This window comes from Chrysemys picta, chromosome 22 (assembly GCF_011386835.1).
Source record: "Chrysemys picta bellii isolate R12L10 chromosome 22, ASM1138683v2, whole genome shotgun sequence".
Classification (NCBI taxonomy): domain Eukaryota; kingdom Metazoa; phylum Chordata; order Testudines; family Emydidae; genus Chrysemys; species Chrysemys picta.
The window spans coordinates 5,973,409-5,992,595 of NC_088812.1; the positions used below are offsets into that span (position 1 = coordinate 5,973,409).

Here is a 19,187-nt window from a genome sequence, read left to right on the forward strand (position 1 = left end):
CTGATGGACCACAAATGGAATGTGAACCTACAGTGTGATGCTGTTGAAAAAAGGCAAATGTCATTCTAGGATGTATTGACAGGAGTGGGGTGGGTCGGAGATGGGAGGTGACTGTTCTCCTCTACTTGGCGTGTGAGAACCATGTCCAGGTTTGGGTGCTGCACCTCAAGAAGGATGAGGAAAAATTGTACGGATTCCAGAGGAGAGCAGAAGAAATCAGAGGTTTAGAAAACATGACCTGTGAGGAAAAGATTGAAAGAATTGGGCATGTTTTGTCCACAGACGAGATGGCTGAGGGGGGACATGATAACAATCTGCAAATATGCAAAAGGTCGTTATAAAGAGGACTGTGATCAATTGGTGCCCTTGTCCAACAAGGGTAGCAGCAAGGGAGATTTAAGTTAGATATTAATAAAAACTTTCTAACTCTAAGGATGGTTCAGCACAGGAACAGGTGACCTAGGGAGTCTGTGGAGGCGGGGGGGGGGGTTAAGAACAGGTTGGACAAAAAGCTGCCAGGGATGGTCTAGGTGCACTTAGTCCTGCCTCAGCGCATGGGGATGGATTGTTTGATCTCCTCACCTCCCTTGCAACTCCACATGTCTGATTCTGTGAAATGGTGCTAGGCCCTCTGCCCTGTGGTCAGTTTGCCCCATAGGTACTCAGCAAGGTAAATGATTATGTGGCTGGGAGAAGTGGTAGGGCAGAAGGAAGGAGAGCAGGGCATGCTGAGAAGACAGTGCTTTCCTGTCTGCAGTACTGTCGGTTGATACGATATAATGCAACAGGACATGAGTCAACTTGGCTTCCTGTCTAATTTCTCCGAGATAAGGAGGCTGCAAAGCTCAGAATCCTCAGAACTCGACCTGCCCTGACAGCGTCTGAGCCACCATGGGAACCCGAGGTGACGCGTATCCATTGGGTGAGTGGAACAAAGTCCATGGGCTGAACTCGGGTGGGGCTAGGAGAGTCCAGAGGGGCCCATGGGTCTGTCTGCACTGGGGCTGGAAGGTGAATGTTTCAGCTCGAGAAGACATAGTTGCGCTAGCTCTCATCTGTTTAAACTGCAGCAAGGGAGGTCTAGGTTGGACCTTAGGAAAAAGTTCCTAACTGTCAAGGTGGTTAAACAGTGGAATAAATTGCCTAGGGAGGTTGTGGAATCTCCATCTCTGGAGATATTTAAGAGTAGGTTAGATAAATGTCTATCAGAGATGGTCTAGACAGTATTTGGTCCTGCCATGCGGGCAGGGGACTGGACTCGATGAGCTCTCGAGGTCCCTTCCAGTCCTAGAATCTATGAATCTAGCTAGAAATAGAAATGTCACCATTGGGGCTGGCCAGCCTGAGTGCATACCTGTGGTCTTGGACAGGATCGTAGTCAGGGCAGGTAACTTCTCCTGTTGTTTGTACCAAGTGTGGACAAGCTTCAATTTTTGGCACGCCAGCTGGGTCAGAGCAAACCCGGGTATGTCTCCTCGAGCTAGAATTTACACCTAGGCATACGCTACATTGGTGTCACGTGCTATTTCCTCTGCTCCCTCCAGTGCTCACATTGCACCAACTGACACTCCATCCAGACTCACTGAAATGCCCTTAGATTTAGTGGGCCAGATTTCTGGGGCTGGCTGAGATGAGCTCATCTGAGACGGGCTCACTAGGAGACCAGAGCGTGGAGGGTCCCAGATGGCTTTCCACCACTTTCACCGCTACTGAATCCCAGGGGATAACTGCGGGTCAGTCTGGTCCCTGGAAGCAGAGCAGCCCAAAGCCTTCTCTGATTCATCCTCAACTGTCTGTAGCCCCAAGGGACCATTCCAGCAGCTGGCAATAGCCAGAGTGTAGGAGTACATTGGCCATAACACTCACCTCTGGGAATGCCCACTGTGCCTGGGGCTGTAACATAGAGCCAGTGCACCAGGGGACTTTCCAGGTAGCTGGTTGAGCCAGATTTCTGTAGGGGCACAAAGCTGGGGTTCCGAAATATCACTACAGTAATAATAGTTCTTAATGAAAGAATTGACTTCATTGGATTTACACCAGAATCAGAGTGGGGTAAATAAGCAAAATTTGGTCCATAGATGGGGCCAGGAGACACATCTCTGTCTCTTGCTCTTTCTCTGTTTCTTATTTCTGTGTATAACATCTTTAAAACACGTATTTAGTTTTTATTTCTCTCAAGTATTTCTCCTCCTTGTCCTGTTCTCCTCTCTACCACCAGGGAGCACTCAAGTGTCAAGCGTTAAGTTCCCAGGCTGGCAGAACGTAATGCTGTATGTGCCGCGTTTGTGCCCATCATGAGAGTCCCACACACAATGTGTCTCTGCCATGAAGCTAACACAGGCTTGGCAGCTCTCAAAGGGGTTATTGGCACTGTAATGAGGGGTGGGGTCATTGGATCTGGGTCATTAGGACTAGCTGAATTGTTTAGGTGGGGGTTAAATCTATTTCTGGAGTGTTCACCAATATATGCCTGGCTAATATAATATATCACATGATCAATAGATATGATTCACATTACATATATTAATCTGGATAGTATGTGCTTAATGCATATACCATTATATTGTGTATATACACTTCTAGCAGTTACATGGCCTGGAATAGTGGCCTGTGTCTTCCTATAGTCTTATTCACCTATGCTAAGTATCCCATAACACCTTGCATTAGCCAGGAAAACTGTCAGGATCAGCACATATGGGTGTTCAGTGACAGTAACTTCCTGCCTGTTACTACAGTAGGAGTGTCCCAAAGATAAGGACAATATATACATGACAAGTCAAGGAGGTACATCTTGGTACCTGGACTTTATGGCCTTGTCTACACTACGAGAGTAGTTCGATTTTACTTGCATCGAATTTTTGTAATCGATATTGCAAAGTCGAACGTGTGTGTCCACACTAAGGACAGTAATTCGACTTTGTGCGTCCACACTAACGGTGATAGCGTCGACATTCGAAGCGGTGCACTGTGGTCAGCTATCCCACAGTTCCCGCAGTCCCCTCTGCCCATTGGAATTCTGGGTGTAGCCGGCAATGCCTTCTGGGTAACAAAATGAGTCGAGGGTGCTTTTGGGAAACTGTCGTCATCCGTCCATCACTCCCGCCCTCCCTCCCTGAAAGCGCCGGCGGGAAAACAGTTCGCGCGCTTTTCCAGTCATTGACAGCGCGGACGCCACTGTACTCCGAGCATGGAGCCCGCTGCGACCATCGCTGCAGTTGTGGCCGCTCTCAACGTCTCGCAGCTTATCATAAAGGTTTCCCTGAGGCAGATGCAGAAAAGTCAGGCAAGGAGGCTACGGCACCGCGGTGATGTCCTGAAGTCTGAGAGTAGCACAGACCTGTCAGAAAGCAGGCGACCCAGCGCCGAGGACATCACAGTGGCAATGGGTCATGTTGATGCCGTGGAACGGCGATTCTGGGCACGGGAGACAAGCACTGAGTGGTGGGACCGCATAGTGCTGCAGGTCTGGGATGAATCCCAGTGGCTGCGAAACTTTCGCATGCGGAAGGGAACTTTCCTGGAACTTTGTGAGTTGCTGTCCCCTGCCCTGAAGCGCAGTGACACCCGGTTGCGAGCTGCACTGAGTGTACAGAAGCGAGTGGCCATAGCCCTGTGGAAGCTTGCAACGCCAGACAGCTACCGGTCAGTCGCGAACCAGTTTGGGGTGGGCAAATCTACCGTGGGGGTTGTTGTGATGCAAGTAGCGAAGGCAATCGTTGATGTACTGCTGCCAAAGGTAGTGACCCTGGGAAACGTGGAGGCGATCATAGATGGCTTCGCAGCGATGGGATTCCCAAACTGCGGTGGGGCCATAGATGGAACTCACATCCCTATCCTGGCACCGGACCACCAGGCCACCCAGTACATTAACCGAAAGGGATACTTTTCCATGGTGCTGCAAGCACTGGTGGACCACAGGGGACGTTTTACCAACATCTACGTGGGATGGCCGGGCAAGGTTCATGACGCTCGTGTTTTCAGGAACTCTGGTCTGTTTAGACGGCTGCAACAAGGTATTTACTTCCCGGACCACAAAATAACTGTTGGGGATGTGGAGATGCCTATAGTCATCCTCGGGGACCCAGCCTACCCGCTAATGCCCTGGCTCATGAAGCCCTATACTGGCGCCCTGGACACTGAAAAAGAACTCTTCAACTACCGGCTGAGCAAGTGCAGAATGGTGGTGGAGTGTGCTTTTGGCCGTCTCAAGGGGAGATGGAGAAGCTTACTGACTCGCTGTGATCTCAGCGAAACCAATATCCCCATTGTTATAGCAGCTTGCTGTGTGCTCCACAATCTCTGTGAGAGCAAGGGGGAGACCTTTATGGCGGGGTGGGAGGTTGAGGAAAATAGCCTGGCTGGTGATTACTCACAGCCAGACAGCCGGGCGATTAGAAGAGACCAGCGGGAAGCGCTGTGCATCCGGGAGGCTTTGAAAGCAAAGTTCCTGAGTGAGCAGGGTAACCTGTGATTTTATAGTTTGTGTACTGAGAAGCTAAACCTGCCCCCGTTTCTTTACCCAGGTAATGTTGACTATCCTATCCAGTTACATACCCCCTTCACCCCCCCTCCAACACACGTGTCGAAATAAAAATAGTTCTACTTTGTTAAAGCACACCGTTTTCTTTAATACTGTTTTAGCGGGAATTTTTTAAAACTGGGACGCAGACTGTGGTGCGGGGCGGGTCTAGTGTTGTGATGCGAATGCAGCTTCTAAACTCAAGGATTGACAGGCTCCGCTGCGGTGGGATGCTTGTTTCAACGGAGCCTGTCACCCCTCCTGATCGGGACTGTGTGTATGGGAGGTCTATTTGACTTTGTGGCAGGGGGAGGACGGTTACAGATCCCATGCTGTGTGGCTCTGTGATCCTGTCTAAGGACCGGCGCTTAAGATCTGTAACTGCCCTCCCCCGCCACAAAGTCACAGAGCAACCCACCCCCCCCAACATTACATCAAAACAACCTCCCAGACTAACCGGGGCAACTAGTCACTGCATCACTGCACTGTGTATGTGCCCTGCTGCTGTGCCTGCCCCCGACTATGTACCCTGCCAAAGGAGACTGTCCTGTCCAATTTCCAACCCCCTTTCCCCTCCTCCTCCAAAAGAACATGATTGAAACAGTAGTTAACAGAAACGAATTTTTTATTATCAACTACACATGGCATTGGGAGGTGAAACTTGGACGTGGGCTTGTGTCAGGCGGGAAGGAAAGAACTTTTCAAATTTTGGGAAATGAGAGCCTTCTGCTACTAGAGCTCTCTGCAGGGGTGGAGTGAGAGTTAGCAGGGACTCTGCCGCCTCTCCTTCTTTGCACTTTGGGTGAGGTGGGTATGGGACTTGGTGGCGGGGGAGGGCGGTTAGAGATGGACTGCAGCGGGGCTCTGTCCTCCTGCCTCCGTTCCTGCAGAACATCCACAAGGCGCCGGAGCGTGTCCGTTTGCTCCCTCAGTAGTCCAAGCAGCGTTTGAGTCGCCTGCTGGTCTTCCTGCCGCCACCTCTCCTCCCGATCCATGTTGGCTTGGTGCATTCGGGTCAAGTTCTCCCGCCACTGGGTCTGCTGTGCTGCCTGGGCTTGGGAAGAGGCCATAAGCTCAGAGAACATGTCCTCCCGTGTCCTCTTCTTCCTACGCCTAATCCGCGCTAGCCTCTGGGAGTGTGATTCCAGGCTAGGTTGTGAGACAGTCGCAGACGGGGCTGTGGAAATGGGAAAAAGGGAGTGAATTCCTCTGAAAGATAAATGTAGTTGTGAACAAAGAACATAGTCTTTCTCTGTGAACAAGACCATGCACAGCACCTTTCACATGCGCACTCAGCACAAGGTCGAATTCTCGGCCTTCGCATTCAGTGCCTGGGGTCTTGAACAGCACATTTGAGAAGCGAGGCAGCACAACGGAATTTCTGTTGCAGGCAGACATGGTAAGCCGTACACTTGTGGCAGTTTAAAACTTTTATATTACCACTGGCCTCATTTCACATTTAAATCAATGTCAGTCCCTGCTGCCAGCAATCCGGCAAGTGGGAACTCTGCCCCTGTCCCACCCCCTCGCGGCTGTCCCCGGGAATGATCCCTTTCGGCTGCCCCTCTCCCGCCTCCACCGCGTGGCTGCAAACCAGCGGTGACAGTTCTGTAAAGGAACGGGAAAGCAGTCCCAACACTAACATTCCCCTACCTAATTAAAAGCAGGTCACCATGGCCGACATCACCCTGATGAGGATCTCCGAGAGCGACAAAGAGAGAATGCTCCGGGAAAGCCTCCAAAGACCAGGGCCGTATGCCGCCCTGCTGTGCAGAGCAATGATCCCCGAGTACCTGATAATCTCGTGGCGCGGCAACGTGTCGTACTTCGGAGGACCCAATAAGGCCGCTCTCCCCAAGAACCTCATGCAACGGCTTTCAAGTTACCTCCAGGAGAGCTTCATCGAGATGTCCCAGGAGGATTACTGCTCTATCCCCGCACATATAGACCGCATTTTACTGTAGCTGCAGTAGCAGGGAATACACAGTAGAGCGGCTTGTGCAGGACAATCACTGAAAACCGGACATTGCTAGATTTCTTTTCAAAACTTGCACTGCCCCTTACTAAACCGTTAAGCGCCTAGGGCACACTAATCATGAACAACCCATTCTTTTAATTGTTAATATTCCTGTTTTGTTAAAAATAAATGTTTAGATGTTTACAACACTTACTGGCTGATCCTTCACCAGATTCTGTGTCCGGGGTAATGGCTGGGGACGCTTCGTAGGGGATCTCTGTAAGGGTGATGAAGAGATCCTGGCTGTCGGGGAAATCAGCGTTGTGAGAGCTGCCAACTGCCTCGCCCTCCTCATCTCCTTCCTCATCTTCCCCGTCCCCTAACATGTCTGAGGAACCGGCCGTGGACAGTATCCCATCCTCAGAGTCCACGGTCACTGGTGGGGTAGTGGTGGCGGCAGCACCGAGGATGGAATGCAGTGCCTCGTAGAAACGGGATGTCTGGGGATGGGATCCGGAGCGTCCGTTTGCCTCTTTGGTCTTCTGGTAGCCTTGTCTCAGCTCCTTGATTTTCACGCGGCACTGCGTTGCATCCCGGCTGTATCCTCTCTCTGCCATGTCTTTAGAGATCTTCTCGTAGATCTTTGCATTCCTTCTTTTGGATCGCAGCTCGGAAAGCACGGACTCATCGCCCCACACAGCGATGAGATCCAAGACTTCACGATCAGTCCATGCTGGGGCTCTCTTTCTATTCCCAGACTGCATGGCCATCACTGCTGGAGAGCTCTGCATCGTTGCCAGTGCTGCTGTGCTCGCCACGATGTCCAGACAGGAAATGAGATTCAAACTGGCCAGACAGGAAAAGGAATTCAAATTCAAATTTTCCCGGGGCTTTTCCTGTGTGGCTGGTCAGAGCATCCGAGCTCGCACTGCTGTCCAGAGCGTCAACAGAGTGGTGCACTGTGGGATAGCTCCCGGAGCTATTAGCGTCGATTTCCATCCACACCTAGCCTAATTCGACATGGCCATGTCGAATTTAGCGCTACTCCCCTCGTCGGGGAGGAGTACAGAAGTCGAATTAAAGAGACCTCTATGTCGAACTAAATAGCATCGCAGTGTGGACGGGTGCAGGGTTAATTCGATTTAACGGCGCTAACTTCGACATAAACGCCTAGTGTAGACCAGGCCTAAGGTATCAAAAAAACAAGATAGAAAGCAGTGATGAGCTGCCAAAAATGTAATAAACGGTTCCCTCCTCACCCCACAAAGGGGTCGTGGCCCGCCCCCCAGGACTCCTGCCCCATCCACTCCCCCATGTTCCTTGATGGCCCCCCGGGACCCCTGCCCCACCCATCCCTCTTCCCTGTCCCCTGACTGCCCCCACCACCCCATCCAACCCCTCCTCTCATTCCTGATGGGCACCCGGGACTCCTGCCCCATCCAACCACCCCTTCTCTCTGTCCCCTGATTGCCCCTGGAACTCCTGCCCCTGACTGCCTCCCACCACCCCATCCAACCCCTGTTCCTTCCTGACTGTCCCCCCGGGATCCTTGCCCCCATTCAATCCCCCTGTTCCCCGCCCTCTGACTGCCCCAACCCCTATCCAAACCCCCGAACTACCCTGCCCTCTATCCAACACCCGCTCCCTGCCCCCTTACCATGCTGCCTGGAGGTGGTTGGCGGGGCTACAGCCGCGCCGCGCAGCTGGAGCCGGGCCGCGCTGCATGGCTGGAGCTGGGCTGGGCCGGGCCAGGCCGCGCCGTGAGGCTGGAGCCGCGCCGGGCTGATTCGCGGGAAGCAGGGGCGGGGAGGAGAAGCAGGGCGGAGCGTTCAGGGCAGGAGGCAGAGCAAAGGTGAGCTGGGGCCAGGGTTGGGGAGGGGAGCTGCCGGAGCTTTACCGTTTGTTAAATTTAAATGCCCTTTTAGAACCGGTTGTCCCGGGGGCCTCTAAATTTAACAACCGGTTCCCGCGAACCGGCTCCAGCTCACCACTGGTAGAAAGATGGTAGGTGAAGACTAGCCTCAGAGGATGCATACAGTACCTCTTTCCTTGTAAACAGGTTGGGTATAAAAAGGACGGCTTTAGGGGTGTGACTTTGGACACAAGCCTTCTTTGTAAGGTGAATTCAGCACTGCTGGAGGAGACGGGTTCCCGGAAATTGGAGTTGTACTGAACCTTTGTTCCTGTAATATGTTATTACTAAGGCTAGGTTTAGTCACAGGTATTTTTAGTAAAAGTCATGGACAGGTCACGGGCAGTACACAAAACTTCACAGCCTATGAGCTGTCTATGACTTGTACTATATACCCCTAACTAAAACTTGGGCTGGGGGTCTTTAAGTGCTCTTTGGGGGTGGCCCAGGAGCACTGTGGGTGCTGGAGGGAGGTGGCCTAGGGTGCACCACGTGTCGGGTGCTGGGGGGCATAGGTGGCACATGGCCCAGGAACCTTTCTTGTACTGGGGAGGGAGAGTTGGCAGGGCTAGCCAGAGCTGTCCCTTCAGCTCCTAGTGGGAGGGAAGGCAAGGGGTCCTCTGTGTGCTGCCCCTGCCATGGGCACAGGCTCCACAGCTCCCATTGCCTGGGAACCACAGCCAATGGGAGCTGCGGGATCGGTGCTTGGAGGCAGAGGCAGCACACAGAGTCCTCTGGCCCCTTTGCCTAGGAGCTGCAGGGACATGCTGGCCACTTCCGTGGAGTCCCTCTCCCCCCCCACCCCCCCAAGGTACACAACCAACCCCCAGCCCTGAGCCCCCTCCCACACCCAAACTACTGCTGCAGCTGGGGGTGTGTGGTGGCCCAACATTGCCCCAGCAGTGGCCTCCCAGGACCAGCCGGTACAGAAATCATGGAGGTCACAGAAAGCTACAGAATCCATGACTTCCAAGACCTTCGTGACGGACACCCAGCCTTAGCTATTACTGACTTTTAGCAATAAAGCAGACTGAGATTAGTTATTTGGTCTCTTGGGCATACTGCATAACGAACCAAAGTGTGCTCAAACAATTGACCACACGCTTTACCAACAGAAGGGAAAACCCAGATGTAACATTACGCCTGATATTCCTCATAGGATATTGTTATGATATGAATCTGGCATAACAGATGTGTTCTATGCAAGATGGGTCATTGGCAAGGTTATGATTTACTGAATATGATTATCCTATTTGTATGCATGTATCAATTCTGTATCTGAAGTTAGGAAATTTGACTATGTAACAGTTACTAGAGGGTTTGCACCTGGGGAACATCCACCAGACAATAAGCAATCAGCCTGGATGGGCCATTTAAGACGGACAATAGAACTTTGAAGATGCTAATCTCCCACCTTCCTGAGAAGCTTCCTGGGATGCTGCTTTGACACCGCAGGGTCATGTGATCATGTCACCTGGTACTGGACTACCAGTATATTTCCACTAATAGGTGGTGGGGATCAAACTAGGAAACAAAGATTCCCGCCATATCTGAATCCTATTTAAGGCAGGGAAGTGAGTTAATCACTGAATCCCTGCCCAGGATGACTGCTGGAAACATCTTAGGCTCTGTCTAAATTGGCAAGTTTCTGTGCAATAAAGCAGCTTTCTGCGCTGTAACTCCCAAGGTTACACACTGCCAGGCCACTTAGTGCGCAGAAACTGCACAGTTGTAGCACTGTAAAAATATCACCCCAACGAGAGGCGTAGAGGTTTCTGCACCAGGGCTACAGTGCCACAGTGCCAGTGTAGACACCCTGGTTGATTACAGCGCTGCAATTGGCCTCCGGGAGGTGTCCCACAATGCCTGGTCTCGCCTCTCTGGTCATCGGTTTGAACTCTACTACCCTGCCCTCAGGTGACCAACCGTCATCCTCACCCCGTAAATTCCTTTGGAATTTTGAAAGTCCCCTTCCTGTTTGCTCGGTGACGTGTGCAGTGGTCTCAGCTTATCTTTCCAGGTGGCCATGCCTGCTCCACGCACCAGGCGATCTCCCACTTGGAGCAATGCCGAGCTGCTGGACCTCATCGATATTTGGGGAGAGGAGGCTGTCCAGTCCCAGCTGTGCTCCAGCCGTAGGAATTATGATATCTACGGACAGATTTTACAATGCATGATAGAAAGGGGCCATGACCGGGACACGTTGCCGTGCAGGGTCAAAGGGAAGGAGCTGCTGGTAGCCTACCAGAAGGCACGGGAGGCAAACCACCGCTCTAGTGCTGCGTCTTCGAGCTGCCGGTTCTTCAAAGAGCTGGACGCAATACTCGACGGCGACCTCACCTCCACTGCAAAAGCCACTGTGGATACCTTGGTGGCTCGCGTGCCAGTTGAAAGTGGACTGAGCCAGGAGGAGGAAATCTTGGATGAGGATGTGGAGGGGGAGGGGAATACAGAGGCAAAGGATGACTCGGAGGTCAGAGATGCATGCAGCCAGGAGCTCTTTTCTACCCCGGAGGAGACTAGCCAGTCACAGATGTTGGCGAAGTGCAAACAAGAGAGGAGGCCCCTGGTAAGTGGATTTGATTTTGGGAATCACTCAAGTGAGTTCTTGGGGGAAGGAGGGTTGCAGAAAGAAGGCTTGTTGCCCACCACATGCCTAGTCTGAGTGGAGGAACAGGCTGTTGATTGACTCCCTCACGTCACGGGAATCTCCCTCGGAGATCTCCAGGAAACTCTAGTGGAGATACGGGGCAATCCACTGCTACAGGTTCTTTGGCACAGCTGCTTTGTTTCTTGCCCCATTAACATTAACTTTCCCGCATCACTGTGCCATCGGGGGGGGGGGGGCATTGCTGCACACAGATGAGCTGCATAGGGGCCAGGGCAGAAGCCGGAGTGTTGGAGAAGACCCTCCCTTGATTCCCTGCTGACCCTCAGCAGCGAGGTATCTTCCATAATGATCACATCCTGTGGAAAGTGTGGGGAAAGGAATGATCAACCCCTCCCTACTGTGCTGGCTCTCCCCAAAAGCCACGTGCCCAGTGTACAGCAGGGTCCGAGAAGAGTGATTTCCCCTGCCTCTGTGGCTACTCACCATTTTGGGGATCTTGTGGCTCATATTTGCTTGCCTGGGGTCAGCCAGTTAGTGCCAGGTGTGTGAGTACTGGCTGTGTTTAAAGCACTGAATCAGTGCTCTCTGTGTTGCAAACAATATGGCTTTCGTAAAATGTTGTGTTTAAACTTCACAGAGATGACCCTGGGAGCCCAGCCTCCCTCTTGGTTATCGGCGGCTGAACAGTTGTGCAGAATTAGAAAGGGGCCAAGAAAAACTAAGGAGGATTTTCTGTGTGATGTTATGATGCAGTCTACCGCCGAGAAACAGGAATTCAAGGAGTGGTGGGACAGCGAGAAGAGGGACCGAAGGAGAACGCGGCGCGCCAGAATGAAGCCATGGAGCGGCTCCTAAAGGTTATGGAGCGCCAAGCAGACACGCTCCAGGCGATACTAGCTCTTCAAACTGAGCAGCTCCGCACCCGCCCTCCCCTGCAGCCGCTGTCGCAAAACTCTTTCCCATGCGCCCCCCAGACACCACCAACACACTCTTATCAACCTCCTGGCTCCAGTCTGTACTGCGGCTTTCCACTCCTTCCCCGTCACAGTCCAGCACTGCCGACTCCCACTGCCCGCTCCACTCAACACCCATCCCTCTGCAGTGTGGCCCTGCTGAAGTACAGGACCCGCTGCATTGCACTCCAAAGGAGAAGGTTGGATATGATCCCTGGACATACACAAATCTTTAGCCGCCCCGGACCCCTCCTCCTCCTGGGACCTTCTCTTCCCCCATCCCCCCCACTGCTGATGTTTTTTGACTCTCTCCTCCAGTTGTTGTTTTTTAACAAAACAATTGTGCGGGTTTGAAAGCAATCTTTATTTTATTTATTGAAAGCAAAAAGATCCCTGCAAAGCGACATACAATTATGTTAAACCCACATATTGCATCATCTGCAGCAATCACCTCCTAGCATTACAAGCACTGCACTCCTGAGCATAGCAAGAAATATAAGTGGCCTTCAGCTTCACATTGCTGCCTCAAGGCATCCCTGAGCCTGATGCCCCGTATTGCCCCCCTCTAATAGCCCTGGTCTCTGGCTATTCAAACTCAGCTTCCAGGCACTGAAACTCTGTGATCCAGCTTTTAGTGAAGCTTTCACCCTTCCCTTCACAAATATTATGGAGTGTCCAGAATGCGGCTATAAGCATCGGAATATTGTCATCGGCCAGGTCCAGCTTCCCATAGAGGCAGCACCAGCGGGCTTTTAAATGCCCAAAAGCACATTCAACAGTCATTCTGCACTTGCTCAGCCTGTTCTTGAACCGCTCCATACTGCTGTCAAGTTACCCCGTGTGTGGCTTCATAAGCCACGACATTAAGGGGTAGGCTGGGTCTTCCAGGATCACAATGGGCATTTCCACTTCCCCTATGGTGATCTTCTGGTCTGAGAAGAAAGTCCCTGCTTGCAGCTTCCTGAACAGGCCGGTATTCCAAAAGATGTGTGTGTCATGCACCTTTCCAGACCAGCCTGTGTTAATGTCTGTGAAACGCCCACGGTGATCCACAAGCACCTGGAGAACAATTGAGAAATACCCCTTGCGATTAATCTACTCAGTGGCTAGGTAGTCTGGTGCCAGAATTGGAATGTGCGCGACATTTATCACCACTCCGCAGTTAGGGAAGCCCATTTGTGCAAAGCCGTCCACAATGTCACGCACGTTGCCCAGAGTCACGGTCTTTTGGAGCATGATACGATTAATGGCCCTGCAGACTTCTATCAACACGAGTCCAACGATCGACTTTCCCACTCCGAACTGGTTAGCGACCAAACGGTAGCAGTCTGGAGTAGCCAGCTTCCACAGTGCAATCGCCACGTGCTTCTCCAACGGCAGGGCAGCTCTCATTCTCCTGTCCTTGCACAGCAGGGCTGGGGCGATCTCATCAGACAGTCCCATGAATGTGGCTTTCCTCATCCAAAAGTTCTACAGCCACTGCTCGTCATCCCAGACGTGCATCACGATGTGATCCCACCACTCAGTGCTTGTTTCCTGAGCCCAAAAGTCGCGTTCTACTGTGGTCAGCACCTCTGTGAATGCCACAAGCAACCTCGTATTGTAGCTACTACGCGTGGCGAGATCCATGTCGCACTCCTCTTGCCTTTGTAGTTTAAGGAATAACTTCACTGCCAGTCTTGACATATTGGTCAAAACAAGCCGCATATTGGTCAACAGTTCGGGATTAATTCCTGCAGCCCAAAGAGGCAGGCCACGCAATACACAAATTGTTGAAAGATGACACCAAATGCAGACAGAAGCATAGGGATTGCTGGGATGCAAAGCAATGCATAACGGGGTACTGGGGCAGGACCCAAGATTCCCCCAGACCCTCTCTGCTTTCCCACAACTCTGAGCGGCAGAAGAGAAAGAGGTGCTCTGTGGGATAGCTGCCTAGAGTGCACCGCTCCGAATACCGCTGCAAGTGCCGCAAGTGTGAACACGCTATTGCGCAGACAGCTGACAGTGTGAACACACAACAGCGGTTTCCATCACGTGGAGTGGAACAGACGGGCTGTCCTCTCTCGAGCTCTGCACTAGCTCCATCCCCAGCTATGGGCTGGATGCAGGAATCCCTGGGTCATTCTCTGCCCTGTGCAGCGTGAGAGGCCGGATCAGCCTGCTCCCTTCCTGGCCTTAGAATCTTTGAATTAATGGCTCGGCCTTCGCTCCCCAGGAACTGTGATGCCGTCACCTCCCCAGCTCCCTCGTCCTCCATGGAGTCTCCCGGGGGGAGATCGACCAGAGCTGAATTTCAAAGCCGCGCCCCCTTTTTAGCTCCCTTCCTAGGAAAGCAGAATGGGATTCCACAGCACGCTGCTTCCCCTCTTCACGTCACCTCAGGCACTCGGCCCTCGGGTCCTTTATCATCTGGTAAATCAGTTCGGGCTGATTTCCCAGAGAACAGGTTTCTGCATTTTTAATTCCACCATCGTCAGGGCACTGACTGGCCATTGGCCCAGGATTGGCAGGACTGGGGCGGCTGCCCATGGTGACTTACCCTGTCTCTTTGCCTTCCAGGGCTCTGCATCGCCCTGTGCCTGGGGAGCACTGTGGCCCAGACTGATATCATACAAGGTAAGGTTGACTCCTCCTGGCTAACCTTCCCGAATGCTCCCGGCTGCCCGGGGTCTCCGGCCTCTGCCCCCTCTGGTCCCTTTCCCTTGTGGGAGGAGAGCAGAGTTAGGGTCTGGCAAGCTGGGAGCAGCCCCTTGGCATGGGCGTCTTGGGGTGGGTTTATAGAACACAATGGGTGCATGCAGGGGAGAGGAGAAGGCCCCTCTGTAGCCCTCCTCTTCCCTTCCCAGCCCCGTGGCCAGCAGAGAATAGACACTGGGGCTCAGGGCTCTACACTGGGGGCTGGAGTGAGGGGCAGATCCCCTTTGTAGCCAAGGGCTGTGTTATTGACCAGCCCTAATCAAACCCCTGATGGCTCAGACGTTAGAAGTCGCATTTGTAGGTGCCTCCGTCCCTCTAAAATCAGGCTGAACTGAAACCTGGGACCCACGTGCCCATCTATGGGGCGTTTGGGATCCGGACTCTGCACCCCGAGCCCAGCTCTGCTGCGAATCCCAAGATGGGATTCGAGCAAATTCCCATCGACCCACTGGGGTCCCCCAGTGCTGCTCCCACCCTGCTCCGTCTGCTCCCATCCCAACCCTGCAGCCGGCTAAGCTGCGCTGGGATCCTTCCCCTCACGCTGGCCAGAGGGACAGATCCCAGCGGAGCCCCAGACACCGGGCAGCTAAAGGATCCAGGAGCCCCCGTAGGCAGGTCACAATCTGGGTCATGGGAGGCAGCTCAGGATCCAAACTAGCCTCGCGCCCGATTCCGCTCTCAGTCAATCCAGAGCAGAGCCGGGCAGGAACTTCCCAAGGAACCATTTTTTGCCAGGAAATGCCAATTCGGTTCAGAGGAATGTTTGGTTTTACTCGGGAAAACATTGTGTGTGGGAGTTGGGAAGATGAAATAATTTTCAAAACAAAAAATTCCGGTTTTCCGGTTTGGAGTGAGGTTTTGGGTTTGAAATTGACGCTAACGAGAGTAACGACAGCAGCAACAAAAAGGAGAAAAATTGAGCGAGAGCGAAAATGTTTCACTTGAAGCGACGCCCGGCTTCGGCGGCTCTGCCTGTCTGTGCCGGGGGCACCCCGGAGAGCCAAGGCCCCTGTGCAGCCGAGGACAGTTTGTTGCCAGGCGGTGGACGGCGTCGGAGCTGTTTGCCAGGAGCTCAGGGACGAAAATCAGCGATTGGGGTGTGTGAAAGGAGTCGATCCCACTGTGTGTGGGGGGGGGAGCTGCTCTGCACTGGCTGACCCTGCCCAGCTGTTCTCGCCCCTGCAGGTACCACTGAGGACTGCAACAACCATATGCTATGCCCAGAAAACGCCAAGTGTGTGAACAACACCCACTACACCTGCCTGGATGGATACCAGTCACATGGGAATCGCTTCTTCACCGACATAACGGAGATCTGTGATGGTAACGGGGCTCCCACATTGTCCTGGGGGGGCTGGGACAGAGCAGGGCATTAAGGGCCGGAGCAGCCAACTCCACTGACTCCAGGGCCTGTTGGGGGGGCTCAGCCCGGCTGGGGAATGAGGGGGGGGCAGCAGCACGGGTGAGTGCCGCCCTCCTGGGGATCGAACCGGGGCCTCCAGAGTGAGCAGCAGGAGCGGCTGCAGCAGGAGCCAGGAGTGTTGGGCTCTGTGGATTAGGCACAGGGTGGGGGGGCCCATCACACTGACCCGTCTGAACCCCAGCCTGGGCCCTCATCAGCCCCTGGGTGTCCAGGGGCAGAGGGGCCCCACGGGAGCAGAATGGGGCACCCCTGGCTATACTTTCCCCCCACCCCCCACCACGCAGGGATCCAAGGAGGGAGGGGGCAGAGGAGAGGCAGCTTATCATCCCCCCCCCACCCAACACACAGGGAGCCTAGAGCCCCAGAGGGAGTCTCCCCACCCTCCCCTCACATGGGAGATCTGGGTGTTTGTGGGGCCGAACCCCCCGTACCTGGGACAAGAGGCTCAGATGGTTGTTTCCGACATTCCAGCAGCAGAAATGGGTAACTGAGAATCAGACCCTTAATCACTAACCGCTCAGGGCCCCAGTTGCCTGGATCCCATCTCCCAGCTCAGTGCGGGGGGCTGGGAGGGGGTGATACGGGGAAAGTCTCCCTCCCAGGACTGTACAGAGCGTCCCCTCTTGCATTACAGATATTAACGAGTGTCTGGGGCTGAGCCCGCCAGACTGCGGACGCTACGCAAACTGCATCAACAGGGATGGGAGTTACTACTGCAGCTGCATCGATGGCTACGAGTCCAGCTCTGGGAAAGCCAACTTCATGAACGCGAGTGAGAACACCTGCCAGGGTGAGCTCTCCCCTGCCCCCCATCTGCTGAGACCCCTCCCTCACACACACAAATGCTCGTTCCAGGCCTGGCGCTGCACCGGTGCTGCTACCGGCTTTGGCAGTGGCCCGAGGCCGTCAGCAAGGCTGTGATGAGACGTGACCCTCACCTGCTCCCGCAGAGCATGGGGCTGTGTTCACCCCTATGCCTGGCGCTTGGATGGGGAATAAACAGACCCACGGAGCAAATTCCTTGTGCTGCAGTGATGCGCTGGGGAAAGGGGAGGGGTCCCTCGCTGGCCCCAGCATGCAGCATCTGGGCTTCCAGTGTCCCTCTGAGCCTTGGAAGGGGCCTCGTGTATAGGCCATGGAAATAGCACAGTGCGCTCTCCCCCTATGGACCCTGGGGAGGAGAGAATAGCCACAGCACAGTATGCCCCAGCCACGCCCTTAATCTTCCTGCTTTGGGCCCTGGGGGGCAGGGAATAGCTGCAGTGCTGGGCACCCCGGCCTCGGTCCTGGAAGCTCCGTTCCCATCCCGCATGGACTCTTAGAAGCCTTCGGGGGCGGAACCCGATTGTACGTCGTTTCTGGAATAAAGCAGGTTCTGGAAACGCGGAGCCGCCTTGGTGCTGTCAGGAGAACCCGCGAGTGTCGCAGGGCCGAGGGGCGGAGGAGGCAGCACTTGGCAGGATGCAGCCGGTCGGTTCTTACAGGGTCAGTCTGCCCCGGGAGCAGCTCAGCCTCTGAAGAGGCAAAACCGTGGCCCCGGCCAGGCTGAGACACAAGTCACGCTGGCACTTGCACAGCACAGACGGGATCAGAGCTGGGGCCCATCTAGCCTGGTATCCCGGCTCCAACGGGCCAGAGCCAGATGCTGCAGAGGACGGTGGAAGAGCCCTGCAGTGGCAGCCGGGGGATAATCTGCCCTCACTTCCTGGTCTCTGATACTCAGCTGGGCTGAAGCCCCACAGCAGGAGGTTTTCTCTCTTCCCAAACGTTTGTGCCCTTTAACTATGATCACTCCGGCTGTTCTCATCAACCGTAGGAATGTCCAGTCGCTCCTTGAAACTTGCTAAATTCTTGGCCTCAGTGACTCCTGTGGTGGGGAGTTCCACAGGCTAATCGCACATTGCGCGAAACAGCCTTTCCTTGGCTCAGTTTCGAATTTCCCCTCTTCTAACTTTGTGACTGGCCTTTGCTCTACTGTTATGAGGTGGGGAGAACAGAAGCTCCCTATTTCCCTTCTCTATCCCCATCAGTCATTTATAGACTCTTAACATGTCCCCTCTTACATTCACGCTAAGGTGACAGTCCCAGTCTTTTCAATCTCTCTCCACAGAGGGTTTTTCCCTGATCATTCTCATTACCTGTCTCTGAACCCCTCTGGTTCTGCACTGTCCTGTGTGCAAGGGGGTGCCCAGGGCAGCTCATAGATTGCAGAGGAGGTCACCCCATTGACTGATATCCAGGCATTAGACTAGCCCTGATGTTATTTTCTATCCCCTTCCTCCAAAGCAGCTCCCCATTTGTCCCTTCCAGGGGCAGGCGGCTCATTCAGGCATTGCCGTCTGCACTGGTATTGCGGCACTGGGCAGCGCCAGATCCACTTGATAGCTTTAGCAAGCAGCCGGCGCGTGTCCTGGCAGGGCTGCTTTTCCCTTCCCAGCTGGAGCGGCTCATTCCGGACAATAGCCAACTTGCTCCCATTCGCTGACCCAGTCACTGAACTCCTGGCTCTAACCAGCCCCGTCTTCCCAGAGCACGGTGCATGTCGGACGCTTGGATTATCCCCCAGCAGCATCACCCCAGTGCCCAAGGTACAGCTCCTAGATCAGCCTGACCTAGCGCTTTCTCTCTCCTTGCAGACATTGACGAGTGCCAGCGAAACGCCACAATCTGTGAGCCCCACGGGACCTGCATCAACATGCCAGGGAGTTACATGTGTAAATGCAGTGGGGGATTTCGGAAGAGTCAAAAGGATCCGTCTAAGATCTGCACAGGTACAACAGGAGCTGGAAACAGTCGTGACAAAGGCATGATGTTTCTGGTTTGTCTGCAGAGTTGCTAATGTGTGGTGTTGCGTTAGAGCCCCACCTCCCAGAGTCCCGTGATTCCGCTTTTGGCTAAAATTAGGGCCTGGCCCACGTGGTGCAGGAAAAACTGCTAAACATTACGCTCGGGTGACCGACAGCTCCCAAACCAGAGTCAAAAAAACAAAGCCAAAATGGATTTTTTTTTTTAAAAAATCTTGTGAATTTTAATCCAATCTCGTGACTTTTTTGCAGCCTGACTCACGGTTTGGGGCTTTTATTGATTGGTTGGCGTTGGCGATGCTGTTAAT

General features: G+C 53.6%; 2 protein-coding genes across 4 annotated transcripts in view; one reads left to right on the forward strand and one right to left on the reverse strand.

Annotated features, from left to right (window-relative positions):
- Positions 1-781: 781 nt before the first annotated feature.
- Positions 782-19,187, forward strand: part of LOC101943492 (adhesion G protein-coupled receptor E3-like) — a 33,749-nt gene continuing 15,343 nt past the window's right edge. For 2 of the 3 annotated variants that reach the window (XM_065576110.1, XM_065576111.1), the window contains exons 1-5: positions 783-922; positions 14,515-14,571; positions 15,838-15,975; positions 16,710-16,865; positions 18,712-18,846. In XM_065576110.1, the coding sequence (XP_065432182.1) occupies positions 892-922; positions 14,515-14,571; positions 15,838-15,975; positions 16,710-16,865; positions 18,712-18,846 (517 nt within the window). In that variant the 5' untranslated portion in view covers positions 783-891. Of the gene's footprint in view, positions 923-14,514; positions 14,572-15,837; positions 15,976-16,709; positions 16,866-18,711; positions 18,847-19,187 lie in introns of all 3 variants that reach the window. The other variant, XM_065576112.1, reaches the window with a different exon arrangement.
- On the reverse strand, positions 5,127-7,670 carry LOC135977087 (uncharacterized). Its single transcript, XM_065576135.1, has 2 exons — positions 6,691-7,670; positions 5,127-5,696 (listed from the first exon to the last, which is right to left on the reverse strand). Exons 1-2 carry the CDS (start codon positions 7,265-7,267, stop codon positions 5,221-5,223), a joined length of 1,053 nt encoding a protein of 350 aa, XP_065432207.1. The 5' UTR covers positions 7,268-7,670; the 3' UTR covers positions 5,127-5,220.

Coding starts and splice junctions, on each gene's coding strand:
- LOC135977087 (XM_065576135.1), bottom strand. CDS start 7,267: ATGCAGAGCTCTCCAGCAGTGATGGCCATGCAGTCTGGGAATAGAAAG. Junction 5,697..6,690: donor ATCTGGTGAAGGATCAGCCA/GTAAGTGTTGTA, acceptor CCATTTCCACAG/CCCCGTCTGCGACTGTCTCA.